The sequence below is a fragment of the Coregonus clupeaformis genome, chromosome 10 (genome assembly GCF_020615455.1).
Source record: "Coregonus clupeaformis isolate EN_2021a chromosome 10, ASM2061545v1, whole genome shotgun sequence".
Lineage (NCBI taxonomy): Eukaryota > Metazoa > Chordata > Actinopteri > Salmoniformes > Salmonidae > Coregonus > Coregonus clupeaformis.
In genome coordinates, this window is record NC_059201.1 from 4,850,019 (window position 1) to 4,869,371 (window position 19,353).

General features: G+C 46.2%; 1 protein-coding gene across 1 annotated transcript in view; it reads left to right on the top strand.

The window, feature by feature from the left end:
• The window catches only part of amigo3 (adhesion molecule with Ig-like domain 3), a 44,336-nt gene extending 25,616 nt beyond the window's left edge, over window positions 1–18,720 (top strand). The window contains exon 3 of the mRNA XM_041889038.2: window positions 18,205–18,720. Coding sequence (XP_041744972.2) covers window positions 18,205–18,273 — 69 coding nt within the window. The 3' untranslated portion in view covers window positions 18,274–18,720. The remainder of the gene's footprint in view (window positions 1–18,204) is intronic.
• Window positions 18,721–19,353: the final 633 nt, after the last annotated feature.

Consider the following 19,353-nt stretch of genomic DNA (forward strand, 5'->3'; position numbering starts at 1 on the left):
CCTCAATTAATGGCACACACACACACACACACACACACACACACACACACACACACACACAGACACAGAGAGACACAGACACACACACACACACACACACACACACACACACACAGACACACACAGACACACACACACACACACACACACACACACACACACACACACAGAGACACACACACACACACACACACACACAGACACACACACACACACACACACACACACACACACACACAGACACACACACAGACACACACACAAACACACACACACACACACACACACACACACACACACACACACACACACACACACACACACACACACACACACACAGACACAGACACACACACACACACACACACACACAGACACAGAGAGACACAGACACACACACACACACACACACACAGACACAGACACACACACACACACACACACACACACACACACACACACACACACACACACACACACACACACACACACACACACACACACACACAGACACACACACAGACACACACACACACACACACACACACACACACACACACACACACACACACACACACACACACACACAAACACACACACACACACACACACACACACACACAGACACACACACACACACAGACACACACACACACACAGGGAGTTGTGGTGACAGACCCCTATAATCATTCCACTGAGTAGGCAACCAATTAAGTTGACGGAGAATCTAAAGGCTATTTCCTTATTAGTACCGCAATCAAATGTACCCCCATAAATCTAGCTCTATAAAAACACTGTTAGAGCTGAGCTTTTCAGTCAGGCCTAAACACTAAGCACACAGGCAGTGAGCAGTGGCAGCGGTGTGTGTGTGTGTGTGTGTGTGTGTGTGTGTGTGTGTGTGTGTGTGTGTGTGTGTGTGTGTAGAGACAAAGGAGGGCAGGGCCTGGCTGAACCTGGCAGAGCCAAATACAGAATCTGGAAAGGAGTTGGCTTGTAGAGCTTTGATCAAACACTTTAGCACACGGAGACATTTTACATTTTAGTCATTTAGCGGACGCTCTAATCCAGAGTGATTTACAGTAGTGAGTGCATACATATCCGTACACACACACACACACATTTTAAATACTTTTTTAACACACTTTTTTTGAATCCACCAATCAAATGTCTAAAAAAAGGATCCAAACATTTCAAAGGTCCCTGTCTGCATGGCACTCAAGGGTACAGAAAGCACATCCTTCTCTAAACACCTAGGCTGCCCGCGACAGCTGAAACAGAGCAGTACCAATTGCTTTGCCCTCATTTTTGTCAGGCCACAATCTGGAGGCCAAGCACTGCAAGCCTGTGTATGTGGCCGAGACTGCCAAATATCAGCGCCACCAGCTTGCACCTCCGCCCGAGGCTGTCCAAGCGTGCCACGAGGGGCTGGTACTTAAGCAGCTTCTGGGCAATGGCCTGCTCCATGTAGCCGTCAAATGAGCAGCCCACTTCCAAAATGAGCACCTCTCCCTGGCCTCCCCACACAACAACAATAATTGGCGTATTTGGCACACAGGAAAACACCATCGTCATCAACATCAAACCAGCTTCCCCTTACACAATAATGTTTATGCATGTGTGCTGTTGGTGAGACCACTCGTCTCACCTCGCTGGGTATCAAGTCAACATGTCTAGCAATGTACAAATCCTTGTATGAACAGCAGCCATTCACAACATGGGTAATGGACTCCATTACATTTGACTCATGTAGAATACAAAATGGGTCATGGTTTGCAGGGTAGCAGAGTGCTAGATTATATTTTGCTGGTAGAACTTGCAGCCTCGCCTTAACAGTAAAGGTAAGTATGTCCTCTCCAATGGCAGCATTCTGGTACATGGAATGGGAGACAGCGCAGTGCAGCCTGTCCAGTGTTGCAGTAGCTGCATCCGTCTGATACCGAGGAGTGTTGTCCCGGATGTAGGATGACATTTTCCATAATGGGTGACAGAAGCCTCCACAACAACACCGCGATCTGCCACAACTGCATCGGAGGCAGTCACTGGCTCAGTTTGCACATCAGTCCGTGTCCACCTGAGCTCCAGTCCAGTCCGGTTGCACAGGCCGTTGAGGTCCGGCATAGTCTGACCGGACTCCAAAGCCCGCAGCACGAGTGTCCACATTTTCCATTGGCCTTCCTCCTGAAGCCCAGGAAGTTCTCCTGGCCAGTGGAACCTTCCTCCGGAAGCCCAGGAAGTTCTCCTGGCCAGTGGAACCTTCCTCCGGAAGCCCAGGAAGTTCTCCTGGCCAGTGGAACCTTCCTCCTGAAGCCCAGGAAGTTCTCCTGGCCAGTGGAACCTTCCTCCTGAAGCCCAGGAAGTTCTCCTGGCCAGTGGAACCTTCCTCCTGAAGCCCAGGAAGTTCTCCTGGCCAGTGGAACCTTCCTCCTGAAGCCCAGGAAGTTCTCCTGGCCAGTGGAAACTTCCTCCTGAAGCCCAGGAAGTTCTCCTGGCCAGTGGAACCTTCCACCTGAAGCCCAGGAAGTTCTCCTGGCCAGTGGAACCTTCCTCCTGCGTAGGGTCCAGAAGGAGGGAGGATCTGGCTAACTCCCTAACTGTCACATCGTCACTGTTGAGCATCTTCAGCAGCTGAGTCAGTCTGGTAGCAGTGTAAATCCACTCAATATTCGTGACACCTAAACCCCCCTTCTCTTTGGCTCAGGAAGACAACGTCACGTGTGGTGTGTGTCTGTTTAAACATAGCCACTTTCTCACCACTTGAACAGTTTTCTTATTCATTTTCCTCAGAACCTTCTGTGGAATATTCACATTTGCAAGCAGATCTTCGCTAGGCCACTTCTCTCACAGATTCTAGCTTCATGACCACAGGCAGAGGGGAAATGTCAATCATATCAAGCCTGGTTGAATACTAATGGACGAGCTCCTCAACTTGTTCCCCCCACTCGCCAGCAACATTAAGCATATGTTCAAGATAACTATATGCGTCGTGACGAGAATAAACTCTGATTGCTTAATTCATTCGTGTAAATGTTGGGGGCTTAACAGTGTTAGACATGTACCAGCGGTTACTTCCACTGGGACTTTCATAGAACACTGCACATTTAGTGTCTTTAACTTCCAGCCCAGACCATTTCAAATCCAGCCCAGACCATTTTACTTCCAGCCCAGACCATTTTACTTCCAGCCCAGACCATATCACTTCCAGCCCAGACCATTTTCACTTCCAGCCCAGACCATTTTACTTCCAGCCCAGACCATTCCACTTCCAGCCCAGACCATTTCAAAAAGTAATCTGTGTGAGAGAGCATGTCTCTGATAACATTCTCCTCTCTGGAGGAGATCTGAACGTCATCACCATACCCCTGTACTGGGTTCGGCGACCGCACATGGGGTGGGGCACGTTGGCACAGCCATTTCAGCCACTGGTTGATGGATGAAGTTAACATCATTCCATTGGCAGCCGGTTTCTATGCCAACCCTGAGTGGGATAGGCTCAGTCAGCTGCTTCGCACAGATAACTTGGAGAAAAGAGCCTTTGTACACATCAAATATCATGTCCACATAAGGCTGAGGCAGTTGTATTTCCTCAGGTCATTGATCATTACACTCTGTGATAAAGTACCAAAGGGCATCTCTAAAGTCCAAAAAACACAGAGGACAAACTTTGGGCATTCACGCTTGGAAGTCATCAATTCCAGTTTTTAGACAGAAAACATGCTCATTCATGCCCTGTCTGTCTATGTATGCCTTTTGTTTAGGAGAGAGAATGCCTGTATCTACAAGCCGTGGTAGTATGCGGGCGAGCAAGCATTTCACGAACACTTTATAGACCGAGGGTAAAAGACGGGTCATCTGGAACGTTGTCTTCTTTTGTGGTATTCCATGAATCAGGTACCTGTCCATTAATCAGACAGGCTTTTAAGATATGCATGAGTGCATGGGAGGACTGGGGCCTTGTGACCTTTTAAAGTCTGATAGGTGACACCACCTGATCCATTTGCCCTTTCGTTTGGAAGGGAAGTCAAAACATGATCTACCTCTTCAACGGTGAAATGTCGTGTATCTGGGAAACAGTCTGGCTGCACCGTGTTAATAGGTTCACACCAAGGGGGCGTGGTCATCGGTACACTATCAGATGGGGACATTTGTCGTTATAGTAGTTCTGTACCTATGCAACATTACTAGTACTGGGCTGGGGGGTTGGGGTATGAACTATATCATTACTAGTACTGGGTTGGGGGGTTGGGGTATGAACTATATAATTACTAGTACTGGGCTGGGGTATGAACTATATCATTACTAGTACTGGGCTGGGGGGTTGGGGTATGAACTATATCATTACTAGTACTGGGCTGGGGCCTGGGGTATGAACTATATAATTACTAATACTGGGCTGGGGTATGAACTATATCATTACTAGTACTAGGCTGGGGTATGAACTATATCATTACTAGTACTGGGTGGGGGGTTGGGGTATGAACTATATCATTACTAGTACTGGGCTGGGGGGTTGGGGTATGAACTATATCATTACTGGTACTGGGCTGGGGCCTGGGGTATGAACTATATAATTACTAGTACTGGGCTGGGGTATGAACTATATCATTACTAGTACTGGGCTGGGGTATGAACTATATCACTACTAGTACTGGGCTGGGGCCTGGGGTATGAACTATATCATTACTAGTACTGGGCTGGGGTATGAACTATATCATTACTAGTACTGGGCTGGGGTATGAACTATATCATTACTAGTACTGGGCGGGGGCCTGGGGTATGAACTATATCATTACTAGTACTGGGCGGGGGTATGAACTATATCATTACTAGTACTGGGCTGGGGCCTGGGGTATGAACTATATCATTACTAGTACTGGGCGGGGGTATGAACTATATCATTACTAGTAATGGGTTGGGGCCTGGGGTATGAACTATATAATTACTAGTACTGGGCTGGGGGGTTGGGGTATGAACTATATAAGTACTAGTACTGGGTTGGGGGGTTGGGGTATGAACTATATCATTACTAGTACTGGGCTGGGGTATGAACTATATCATTACTAGTACTGGGTGGGGGGTTAGGTTATGAACTATATCATTACTAGTACTGGGTGGGGGGTTGGGGTATGAACTATATCATTACTAGTACTGGGCTGAGGGTTGGGGTATGAACTATATCACTACTAGTACTGGGCTGGGGTATGAACTATATCATTACTAGTACTGGGCTGGGGTATGAACTATATCATTACTAGTACTGGATTGGGGTATGAACTATATAATTACTAGTACTGGGCTGGGGTATGAACTATATCATTACTAGTACTGGGTGGGGGGTTGGGGTATGAACTATATCATTACTAGTACTGGGCTGGGGTATGAACTATATCATTACTAGTACTGGGCTGGGGGTTGGGGTATGAACTATATCATTACTGGTACTGGGATGGGGTATGAACTATATCATTACTAGTACTGGGCGGGGGCCTGGGGTATGAACTATATCATTACTAGTACTGGGCGGGGGCCTGGGGTATGAACTATATCATTACTAGTACTGGGCTGGGGTATGAACTATATCATTACTAGTACTGGGCTGGGGGCCTGGGGTATGAACTATATCATCACTAGTACTGGGTGGGGGGTTGGGGTATGAACTAAATCATTACTAGTACTGGGTGGGGGGTTGGGGTATGAACTATATAATTACTAGTACTGGGTTGGGGGGTTGGGGTATGAACTATATCATCACTAGTACTGGGTTGGGGGTTGGGGAATTAACTATATAATTACTAGTACTGGGTTGGGGGTTGGGGTATGAACTCTATCATTACTAGTACTGGGCTGGGGGCCTGGGGTATGAACTATATAATTACTAGTACTGGGCTGGGGGCCTGGGGTATGAACTATATCATCACTAGTACTGGGTGGGGGGTTGGGGTATGAACTATATCATCACTAGTACTGGGTTGGGGGGTTGGGGTATGAACTATATCATCACTAGTACTGGGTTGGGGGGTTGGGGTATGAACTCTATCATTACTAGTACTGGGCGGGGGCCTGGGGTATGAACTATATAATTACTAGTACTGGGCTGGGGGCCTGGGGTATGAACTATATCATCACTAGTACTGGGTGGGGGGTTGGGGTATGAACTATATCATCACTAGTACTGGGTTGGGGGGTTGGGGTATGAACTATATCATCACTAGTACTGGGTTGGGGGGTTGGGGTATGAACTATATATTTACTAGTACTGGGCTGGGGGGTTGGGGTATGAACTATATAAGTACTAGTACTGGGCTGGGGGTTGGGGTATGAACTATATCATTACTAGTACTGGGCTGGGGGTTGGGGTATGAACTATATCATTACTAGTACTGGGTTGGGGGGTTGGGGTATGAACTATATCATTACTAGTACTGGGCTGGGGGTTGGGGTATGAACTATATCATTACTAGTACTGGGCTGGGGGTTGGGGTATGAACTATATCATCACTAGTACTGGGTTGGGGGGTTGGGGTATGAACTATATCATCACTAGTACTGGGTTGGGGGGTTGGGGTCTGAACTATATCATTACTAGTACTGGGCTGGGGTATGAACTATATCATCACTAGTACTGGGGGGGGGTTGGGGTATGTACTATTGTTCACAATAATGTAAATTATTTTAGATTGAGGATGTTGCCATAAGTATTCCAATTTCTCCCTGCATACCTTTCTCTGTCCTCTTTCGCGTTGAGTCCCACTGCCACCGACTGATGGCTGAATGGTCTTTCACTAGATCACGTAGTGGAACACTGCTGCCTCTATTAATGGTAAACACACACACACACACACAGAGACACACACACACACACACACACACACACACACACACACACACACACACACACACAGACACACACACACACACAGGGAGTTGTGGTGACAGACCCCTATAATCATTCCACTGAGTAGGCAACCAATTAAGTTGACGGAGAATCTAAAGGCTATTTCCTTATTAGTACCGCAATCAAATGTACCCCCATAAATCTAGCTCTATAAAAACACTGTTAGAGCTGAGCTTTTCAGTCAGGCCTAAACACTAAACACACAGGCAGTGAGCAGTGGCAGCGGTGTGTGTGTGTGTGTGTGTGTGTGTGTGTGTGTGTGTGTGTGTGTGTGTGTGTGTGTGTGTGTGTGTGTGTGTGTGTGTTTGTGTGTGTGTGTGTGTGTATGTGTTTGTGTATGTTTATGTGTGTGTTTGAGTGTACATCACCATCATAATCCCAATCATAATAGTCTGCAGGTAGAAGACTCCCGTGTAGCTCAGTTGGTAGAGCATGGCGTTTGCAACACCAGGGTTGTGGATTCGATTCCCACGGGGGGCCCGTATGAAAGATTTATGCACTCACTAACTGTAAGTCGCTCTGGATAAGAGCATCTGCTAAATGACAGAAATGTAAAGGCTTAAAGGTCATGAACAGTCAAAATAATGTTTTCAATGAAAGTTGATGTTATTTGGATGAAACCAGATCAAAGTATGATGACCAAAGTATGAAAAATGACTTACTTTTACATTGATAAAGTTTGATCTTAAAGTTACTGGTCCCCTCCCCCATGTCAAACACTTGGATTCAGGAGGAGGGAATATTAAGTTGATAGGTTGACATCACCCTAACTCTCATTTGAATACACCAATGGTAACATGATATTCTCTTACCTAATTTAAATAAGTACTGCCTTGTAACCAACCATCAGGGAACAAAGGGAAGGGTGGTTCAAAATTCTGACACAGTTGTGACTCTCTGAAGACGACTAGGAGAGAAGGCGGCACTAGGGAATGAGGAAATTAATAAGGGCTCTGTCTTGAGATCAGATAACCATCCTTACGAAGCTTCTTACCACGTCTTATAACCTTTATAACCATCCTCACAAAGCTTCTTACCACGTCTTGAGACACACAGACGACGGATCGAGACGCAAATTATTGGGTTTCAAAGCCATCATCTTCATAATCATAGCTGTGAGATTATATAGGAAGGTTGTCTGTCTCACATTGTGGAGGTTTGGATAACAGCAATATCCTCCCTTAGAGAACTACAGTGGCTTGCGAAAGTATTCACCCCCCTTGGCATTTTTCCTATTTTGTTGCCTTACAACCTGGAATTAAAATGGATTTTGGGGGGGTTTGTATCATTTGATTTACACAACATGCCTACCACTTTGAAGATGCAAAATATTTTTTATTGTGAAACAAAGAAGAAATAATACAAAGAAACTGAAAACTTGAGCGTGCATAACTATTCACCTCCCCAAAGTCAATACTTTGTAGAGCCACCTTTTGCAGCAATTACAGCTGTAAGTCTCTTGGGGTATGTCTCTATAAGCTTGGTACATCTAGCCACTGGGATTTTTGCCCATTCATCAAGGCAAAACTGCTCCAGCTCCTTCAAGTTGGATGGGTTCCGCTGGTGTAGAGCAATCTTTAAGTCATACCACAGATTCTCAATTGGATTGAGGTCTGGGCTTTGACTAGGCCCTTCCAAGACATTTAAATGTTTCCCCTTAAACCACTCGAGTGTTGCTTTAGCAGTATGCTTAGGGTCATTGTCCTGCTGGAAGGTGAACCTCCGTAACAGTCTCAAATCTCTGGAAGACTGAAACAGGTTTCCCTCAAGAATTTCCCTGTATTTAGCGCCATCCATCATTCCTTCAATTCTGACCAGTTTCCCATTCCCTGCTGATGAAAAACATCCCCACAACATGATGCTGCCACCACCATGCTTCACTGTGGGGATGGTGTTCTCGGGGTGATGAGAGGTGTTGGGTTTGCGCCAGACATAGAGTTTTCCTTGATGGCCAAAAAGCTCAATTTTAGTCTCATCTGACCAGAGTACCTTCTTCCATATGTTTGGGGAGTCTCCCACATGCCTTTTGGTGAACACCAAATGTGTTTGCTTATTTTTTTCTGTAAGCAATGGCTTTTTTCTGGCCACTCTTCCGTAAAGCCCAGCTCTGTGGAGTGTACGGCTTAAAGTGGTCCTATGGACAGATACTCCAATCTCCGCTGTGGAGATTTGCAGCTCCTTCAGGGCTATCTTTGGTATCTTTGTTGCCTCTCCGATTAATGCCCTCCTTGCCTGGTCTGTGAGTTTTGGTGGGCGGCCCTCTATTGGCAGGTTTGTTGTGGCGCCACATTCTTTCCATTTTCTAATAATGGATTTAATGGTGCTCCGTGGGATGTTCAAAGTTTCTGATCTTTTTTTATAACCCAACCCTGATCTGTACTTCTCCACAACTTTGTTCCTGAACTGTTTGGAGAGCTTGTTGGTCTTCATGGTGCTGCTTGCTTGGTGGTGCCTCTTGCTTAGTGGTGTTGCAGACTCAGGGGCCTTTCAGAACAGGTGTATATATACTGAGATCATGTGACAGATGATGTGACACTTAGATTGCACACAGGTGGACTTTATTTAACTAATTATGAGACTTCTGAAGGTAATTGGTTGCACCAGATCTTATTTAAGGGCTGCATGCACCACTTTTCCGTTATTAATTTTTTAGAATTTTTCATTTCACTTCACCAATTTTGACTATTTTGTGTATGTCCATTACATGAAATCCAAATAAAAATCCATTTAAATTACAAGTTGTAATACAACAAAACAGGAAAAACGCTGTATGACTCTGAAAACAACAGTCACATCTCAAGTGATACCTGAGAGGATTCTCATAGCAAGGTTTATTCTGAGAGACGACAAAGCATAGACTACTCTGGTGGATACTATCACCAGGCAGTTAATGTTGCTGTCACGAATTCAGCTGAGGCTGCCCCTCCTCCTTGCTCGGGCAAGTTGATACTGTGAACCATCAGATCCTCCTCTCCACCCTCTCCGAGCTGGGCATCTCCGGCGCGGCTCACTCTTGGATTGCGTCCTACCTGACCGGTCGCTCCTACCAAGTGGCGTGGCGAGAAGCTGTCTCCGCACCACGTGCTCTCACCACTGGTGTTCCCCAGGGCTCAGTTCTAGGCCCTCTCCTATTCTCGCTATACACCAAGTCACTTGGCTCTGTCATATCCTCACATGGCCTCTCCTATCATTGCTACGCAGACGACACACAACTAATCTTCTCCTTTCCCACTTCTGATAACCAGGTGGTGAATCGCATCTCTGCATGTCTGGCAGACATATCAGTATGGATGACGGATCACCACCTCAAGCTGAACCTTGGCAAGACGGAGCTGCTCTTCCTCCCGGGGAAGGACTGCCCGTTCCATGATCTTGCCATCACGGTTGACAACTCCGTTGTGTCCTCCTCCCAGAGTGCGAAGAGCCTTGGCGTGACCCTGGACAACACCCTGTCGCTCTCCGCTAACATCAAGGCGGTGACCCGATCCTGTAGGTTCATGCTCTACAACATTCGGAGAGTACGACCCTGCCTTACACAGGAAGCGGCACAGGTCCTAATCCAGGCACTTGTCATCTCCCGTCTGGATTACAGCAACTCGCTGTTGGCTGGGCTCCCTGCCTGTGCCATTAAACCCCTACAACTCATTCAGAATGCCGCAGTCCGTCTGGTGTTCAACCTTCCCAAGTTCTCTCACGTCACCCCGCTCCTCCGCACACTCCACTGGCTTCCTGTTGAAGCTCGCATCTGCTACAAGACCATGGTGCTTGCCTACGGAGCTGTGAGGGGAACGGCACCTCCGTAACTTCAGGCTCTGATCAGTCCCTACACCCAAACGAGGGCATTGCGTTCATCCACCTCTGGCCTGCTGGCTCCCCTTCCTCTGCGGAAGCATAGTTCCCGCTCAGCCCAGTCAAAGCTGTTCGCTGCTCTGGCACCCCAATGGTGGAACAAGCTCCCTCACGACGCCAGGACAGCGGAGTCACTCACCACCTTCCGGAGACATTTGAAATCCCACCTCTTTAAGGAATACCTGGGATAGGATAAAGTAATCCTTCTACCCCCCCCCTTACCCCCCCCAAAAAAAAAAAAAACATTTAAAAAAACATTGTAAAGTGGTTAACCCACTGGCTATAAGGTGAATGCACCAATTTGTAAGTCGCTCTGGATAAGAGCGTCTGCTAAATGACGTAAATGTTAATGTTAATGTTATATGCGCTACATTATTGGACACTGAATAAACTCTTGATTTCTGTGTTTCACCTCCTGCGCCTGACTCCGTCATTCACACCTCATCACAGTTGCAGTAAATCAACCCTGTCTGTGTTGTGGAGTCCTGTGTTCTGTCCATCTATAGTGTTCCGTTCATCTGTTTGATTTGTGTTGTGTTAAATTGTCTTGTGTTGTGTTGTCTTGAGTTGTGTTGTGTTGAGTTGCGTTGTGTTGAGTAGTTGTGTTCTCTTGTGTTAAGTTGTGGTGCGTGATCCTGTGTGCTGCCTATGTGTTGTGTAGTATCGTGATATTCTGTCTGTCTGTGTTGTGTAGTTGTGACAGAGAAGTCTGTCACTGGCAGCGAGCAGCATTTGGTAAACTAACACACACACACACACACACACCCACACACACACACACACACACACACACACACACACACACACACACACACTCACCTCCCCCTCCCTGCTCCGTTTTCAACTACGTTAGCAATGTGGGTCGACACAAGTTAACTTAGCGATCTCAGTGCAGACATTACACATTATTCTTACCTCCCGTCAGTAACAGTTTGGTCTGGTATAATTAAAGAGTTTGGTATGTTCTGATGGGAGGGGCTTCCCCTACGAAAGGAGCCTCTCTTTCAGTTCAAGAGGGGGACCGTTTTGATTGAGCTATTGATGAGGCAGCACTGTTTTAATAGTCCCATAATGTATACTTTTGGTGGCAGTACTGTTTTTATTCCGGAATCACGATGTAAATAAAACACCCTTAAACAGAAGTACTTTTGCGGCTCCGCCATCGTTTTATTTGATGGAGGTTAGGTTTTTCAGTTTAGCCTTCTGGCCTACTCTACGCGACAGTAGTATTGTGTTAATCTGTCGGTCAGTGTTGTGTAGTATTGTGATATTATGTCTGTCTGCAGACATTCATGTTAGATCACAGGTACAGTTAGCTCCTTTCCTCCACACCAAGACTAATACTAATGTAACTCCATCCAAAAGGAAGATGTTCTCTCTCTCTTCTCTCTACGCCAGCTAAAACATTTTCCATTAAAGATTAATGAGAGACTACAGCAAATAAAAGCTTCTTCTTCTTCTTACGGAACTAGAACAGATAGAACACGGTCAAAGACACCACCTGCCCGCCCGCCTGGGACAAACACTAAACCAATTCCAGGTAGCCAGCCAGTCAGTCAGTGACATAGGCTAAACAGTTAACCAATGCCAGCCAGTCAGTTAGTCAGCCGGTTACTCGGGCCAGTCATTCAGTCAGGTACCCAGAGAGCCAGCCAGTCATTCAGTCAGGTACCCAGAGAGCCAGCCACTCTCTGGGTACCTGACTGAATGACTGGCTGACTCTGCCCGCTTAACCCGGAAGCCAGCTGCACAAATGTGTCGGAGGAAACACTAGGAGTCGCTAGAGCGTGATGGGACAAAGACGTCCCAGCCGGCCAAACCCTCCCCTAACCCAGACGACGCTGGGCCAATTGAGTGCCACCTCATGGGTCTCCCGGCTGCGACACGGCCTGGGATCGAACCCGGGTCTGTAGTGACGCCTCTAGCACTGCGATGCTGTGCCTTAGACCGCTGCGCCACTCGGGAGGCCCGGCATATATTTTCAGTCGGGCTTTCAACTTACTCTTGAAAGTTGTAATAGTAGAACGCAGGAGGTGCAATTTCTAAATGAGGTAGTGCATCATCAGTTCCTCTTGTCTTGTTAGTCATTGCAGACCTTAGAGAGCTACTTATAAATTGTCAGAAATGTCCAGATCAACTGGCCCATGTCAGCTAGTCAGAATGTCCAGATCAACTGGCCCATGTCAGCTAGTCAGAATGTCCAGATCAACTGGCCCATGTCAGCTAGTCAGAATGTCCGGATCAACTGGCCCATGTCAGCTAGTCAGAATGTCCAGATCAACTGGCCCATGTCAGCTAGTCAGAATGTCCAGATCAACTGGCCCATGTCAGCTAGTCAGAATGTCCAGATCAACTGGCCCATGTCAGCTAGTCAGAATGTCCAGATCAACTGGCCCATGTCAGCTAGTCAGAATGTCCAGATCAACTGGCCCATGTCAGCTAGTCAGAATGTCCAGATCAACTAGCCCATGTCAGCTAGTCAGAATGTCCAGATCAACTGGCCCATGTCAGCTAGTCAGAATGTCCAGATCAACTGGCCCATGTCAGCTAGTCAGAATGTCCAGATCAACTGGCCCGTGTCAGCTAGTCAGAATGTCCAGATCAACTGGCCCATGTCAGCTAGTCAGAATGTCCAGATCAACTGGCCCATGTCAGCTAGTCAGAATGTCCAGATCAACTGGCCCATGTCAGCTAGTCAGAATGTCCAGATCAACTGGCCCATGTCAGCTAGTCAGAATGTCCAGATCAACTGGCCCATGTCAGCTAGTCAGAATGTCCAGATCAACTGGCCCATGTCAGCTAGTCAGAATGTCCAGATCAACTGGCCCATGTCAGCTAGTCAGAATGTCCAGATCAACTGGCCCATGTCAGCTAGTCAGAATGTCCAGATCAACTGGCCCATGTCAGCTAGTCAGAATGTCCAGATCAACTGGCCCATGTCAGCTAGTCAGAATGTCCAGATCAACTGGCCCATGTCAGCTAGTCAGAATGTCCAGATCAACTGGCCCATGTCAGCTAGTCAGAATGTCCAGATCAACTGGCCCATGTCAGCTAGTCAGAATGTCCAGATCAACTGGCCCATGTCAGCTAGTCAGAATGTCCAGATCAACTGGCCCATGTCAGCTAGTCAGAATGTCCAGATCAACTGGCCCGTGTCAGCTAGCGTTTTTTATGTCGTTTTATTTGCCCATCGATTTTGTTGTAATATTTAGGTCGCTCAGATATCACATGAACACACATAAGGCATGTCCAAATATGTAGAATTGCAGGAAATTAGCTTTAAAACGTTACATTTTCTCTCCACCCCATGGCAAAATTCTGAATTGCAGAATTAAGCTTTAAACCTGCAACCTGGGCATGTTCCTCAATGATGGAAAGGGGGCCCAAGTGAAAATGTCTCTCTCTCTCTCTCTCAATTTACAATTTACAATTGAAGGGCTTTATTGGCATGGGAAACGTGTGTTAACATTGCCAAAGCAAGTGAAGTAGATAGTAAACAAAAGTTAAATAAACAATAAATATTAACAGTAAACATTACACTCAGAAGTTTCAAAATAATAAAGACATTTCAAATGTCATATTATGTATATATACAGTGTTGTAACAATGTGCAAATAGTTAAAGTACAAATGGGAAAATAAATAAACATGGGTTGTATTTACAATGGTGTTTGTTCTTCACTGGTTGCCCTTTTCTTGTGGCAACAGGTCACAAATATTGCAGCTGTGATGGCACACTGTGGTTTTTCACCCAGTAGATAAGGGAGTTTATCAAAATTGGGTTTGTTTTCGAATTCTTTGTGGATCGCTGTAATCTGAGGGAAATATGTGTCTCTAATATGGTCATACATTTGGCAGGAGGTTAGGAAGTGCAGCTCAGTTTCCACCTCATTTTGTGGGCAGTGTGCACATAGCCTGTCTTCTCTTGAGAGCCAGGTCTGCCTACGGCGGCCTTTGTCAATAGTAAGGCTATGCTCACTGAGTCTGTACACAGTCAAAGCTTTCCTTAAGTTTGCGTCAGTCACAGTGGTCAGGTATTCATTCACAGCTTTGTGGAAGTTACCTGTGGCACTGATGTTTAGGCCGAGGTATGTATAGTTTTTTGTGTGCTCTAGGGCAACGGTGTCTAGATGGAATTTGTATTTGTGGTCCTGGCAACTGGACCTTTTTTGGAACACCATTATTTTTGTCTTACTGAGATTTACTGTCTCTCTCTCTCTCTGTTCTCTCTCTCTCTCTCTCTCTCTCTGTCTCTCTCTGTCTCTCTCTCTCTCTCTCTCTCTCTCTCTCTCTCTCTCTCTCTCTCTCTCTCTCTCTCTCTCTCTCTCTCTCTCTCTCTCTCTCTCTCTCTCTCTCTCTCTCTCTCTCTCTCTCTCCTCTCTCTCTCTCTCTCTCTCTCTCTCTCTCTCTCTCTCTCTCTCTCTCTCTCTCTCTCTCTCTCTCTCTCTCTCTCTCTCTCTCTCTCTCTCTCTCTCTCTCTCTCTCTCTCTCTCTCTCTCTCTCTCTCTCTCTCTCTCTCTCTCTCTCCCTCTCTCTCTCTCTCTCTCTCTCTCTCTCTTCCTCTCTCTCTCTCTCTCTCTCTCTCTCTCTCTCTGGCAACAGGATAAATAATAACTACCCATCTGTGTCCCCCACAAAAACAAATAATATTTTCACAAACAGGATGCTAGGTACCAAAATATCTACAGTGTGACAAATAGATACACGTCCCAAATGGCAGCGAGCACACACAAACACCCCAAATGACACCACACACTGTGTCTCATGGGTGGTGCAGAGATCCTTTTGGATTTCCACCTACACCCAGTCAGTCTCGCTTCTTCTCCAGAGCAGCTAACCACATTCAGTACTAAATCGTCATCTTGTAGGCATGTTTCCGCCTGTTGGCAAGATAAACCAAACATTCTGTGCTTCGTCTTCAAACTTGACATAATGCAAAACGTAATGTAGCTTTGTTTTGAAAATCAACATACATTAGCTTGTGAGAATACCGTGTTCTTCCTCTGTGTTCATCTGTGCGAAAGACTTTTTTTTACAATAATATTTTACAGAACTTACACGCTAGCCTGAATGCCAGTCTGTTTGTGCTATTGACATGGCTTGACAATCAGCAATGGTGTTGGCAAGGGATTAAACAGATCTGGGACCAGGCTAGCTTCAAGGGGGTACAAATTAAAATGTTGAGGCACCTTGCAAAGTGGGCAGAATGGTTTGAAGGAGCATTGACTGGCAAAAGACTGGTTGTCAAAACATATTGGCTGCTTCCAAAATGGCACCCTATTCCCTATGTAGTGCACTACTTTTGACCAGAGAATGGCACCCTATTCCCTATGTAGTGCACTACTTTTGACCAGAGAATGGCACCCTATTCCCTATGTAGTGCACTACTTTTGACCAGAGAATGGCACCCTATTCCCTATGTAGTGCACTACTTTTGACCAGAGAATGGCACCCTATTCCCTATATAGTGCACTACTTTTGACCAGAGAATGGCACCCTATTCCCTATATAGTGCACTACTTTTGACCAGAGAATGGCACCCTATTCCCTATATAGTGCACTACTTTTGACCAGAGAATGGAACCCTATTCCCTATGTAGTGCACTACTTTTGACCAGAGAATGGCACCCTATTCCCTATATAGTGCACTACTTTAGACCAGAGAATGGCACCCTATTCCCTATATAGTGCACTACTTTAGACCAGAGAATGGCACCCTATTCCCTATATAGTGCACTACTTTAGACCAGAGAATGGCACCCTATTCCCTATATAGTGCACTACTTTTGACCAGAGAATGGCACCCTATTCCCTATATAGTGCACTACTTTAGACCAGAGAATGGCACCCTATTCCCTATATAGTGCACTACTTTAGACCAGAGAATGGCACCCTATTCCCTATATAGTGCACTACTTTTGACCAGAGAATGGCACCCTATTCCCTATATAGTGCACTACTTTAGACCAGAGAATGGCACCCTATTCCCTATATAGTGCACTACTTTTGACCAGAGAATGGCACCCTATTCCCTATGTAGTGCACTACTTTTGACCAGAGAATGGTACCCTATTCCCTATATAGTGCACTACTTTTGACCAGAGAATGGCACCCTATTCCCTATATAGTGCACTACTTTAGACCAGAGAATGGCACCCTATTCCCTATATAGTGCACTACTTTTGACCAGAGAATGGCACCCTATTCCCTATGTAGTGCACTACTTTAGACCAGAGAATGGCACCCTATTCCCTATATAGTGCACTACTTTAGACCAGAGAATGGCACCCTATTCCCTATATAGTGCACTACTTTTGACCAGAGGGCCCACAGGGAATAGGGTGCTATGGGGGACACAACCCTTTACTGCCAAGTGTGTGCTAGGCCTAAAACGATGACATCATCATACCAAACTGTCTCCTGATATAGTTCAATTGTACCAAAGTGTCTCAGTCATTTCTCACGCAAGTCTGACATCTCTCTCTGTCACTCTCTCTGTCACTCTATCTCTCTCCTCTGGCTCTCTCTCTCCACCCCCATCCCCCATCCCTCTCTCTCTCTCTCCTTTCTGCACCCCATCCCCCACCCCTCTCTCTCTCTCCTTTCTGCACCCCATCCCTCTGTCTCTCTCTCTCTATCCTCTCCGCACCCCCCCATCCCTCTCTCTCTCTCTCTCCTTTCTGCACCCCATCCCTCTGTCTCTCTCTCTCTATCCTCTCCCCATCCCCCATCCCCCATCCCTCTGTCTCTCTCTCTCTCTCTCTCTCTCTCTCTCTCTCTCTCTCTCTCTCTCTCTCTCGCTCTCTCTCTCTCTCTCTCTCTCTCTCTCTCTCTCTCTCTCTCTCTCTCTCTCTCTCTCTCTCTCTCCTTTCTGCACCCCATCCCTCTGTCTCTCTCCCTCTCTCCTCTCTGCACCCCATCCCTCTCTCCCTCTCTCCTTTCTGCACCCCATCCCTCTGTCTCTCTCTCTCTCCTCTCCCCACCCCCATCCTTCTCTCTCTCTCTCTCTCCTCTCCCCACCCCCCATCCTTCTCTCTCTCTCTCTCTCTCTCTCTCTCTCTCTCTCTCTCTCTCTCTCTCTCCCTCTCCCCCATCCCCCATCCTTCTCTCTCTCCTTTCTGCACCCCACCCCTCTGTCTCTCTCTCTCTCTCCTCTCCCCCATCCCCCATCCTTCTCTCTCTCCCCATCCCCCATCCCCCATCCCTCTGTCTCTCTCTCTCTCTCTCTCTCTCTCTCTCTCTCTCCGTCTCTCTCTCTCTCTCTCTCTCTCTCTCTCTCTCTCTCTCTCTCTCTCTCTCTCTCTCTCTCTCTCTCTCTCTCTCTCTCTCTCTCTCTCTCTCTCTCTCTCTCTCTCTCTCTCTCTCTCTCTCTCTCTCTCTCTCTCTCTCTCTCTCTCCCTCTGTCTCTCTCTCTCTCTCCTCTCCCCACCCCCATCCTTCTCTCTCTCCCTCCCCCTCCTCCAGATGTCCTTTACTATCACCGATCACTCTCCTCGTCTGGGAGCATGGACCACTCTTCCATCACCACGGTAACATCAGACGGCAGGGCAACAGACAGAGGCAGACTCCGGATGACCTCTGTCACAACAACAACAACCACATTCCCGACAAACAGAGAAGACTAAAGTCCTGGTTGGCCTGTAGGACTGAATAGTCTTCTATAACCAGCTTCAACAAAAAAAAAAAAACACTGTCTCCTGTATAGGCACAGAGCGGTTTCTCCGTAAACCACAAATAAGAGCCACCTACTTATGCACGTCTCACTCAATCACTGGGATCTATAACGCCTTTTTAATGGCGCAACAAGGCCAGAGATATCGGTATTGTTAGGCTACAGCACGATGAAGGAGGAGGACAATGAATGATATTAGCAATCATTTGAAACAGCATTATGTAGCTAGTGAAAGTAGCTCAGCTGGTAGAGCACGGCGCTTGTAACGCCAAGGTAGTGGGTTCGATCCCCGGGACCACCCCATACACAAAAAAAATAATGAATGCACGCATGACTGTAAGTCGCTTTGGATAAAAGCGTCTGCTAAATGGCATATATTAGTACAGCGTAACACAGTATAGAATGACTGACCAATAGTAGTGTAGTAGTATTACATGCAATATATTAGCATTCATTAGTTAGTGTAGATTATTTAGTGTAGATTACTTAGTGTAGATTATTTAGTGTAGATTATTTAGTGTAGATTATTTAGTGTAGATATTTAGCGTAGATTATTTAGTGTAGATTATTTAGTGTAGATTATTAAATGTAGATTATTTAGCATAGATATTTAGCGTAGATTATTTAGTGTAGATTATTTAGTGTAGATTATTTAGTGTAGATTATTTAGTGTAGATTCTGTAGATAGTTGGGACAAGATGGGGTTGATTGAGCAGGGGATGGGAAATAAATAAATGGGATGAAATTGCTTGAATATATCAAAATAATAAAATAATAAAATAATAGAATAAAATATATTTATTGTCTACCTATGCTTTTTTTGCATGATGATCATGTCCTCTTAACTATCTGCTCTTTGCATTAAGAGGAGAAAACATATGATTTACTACCACAACTAGAGAACTAGGGCTGTGGCGGTCATGAAATGTTGTCAGCCGGTG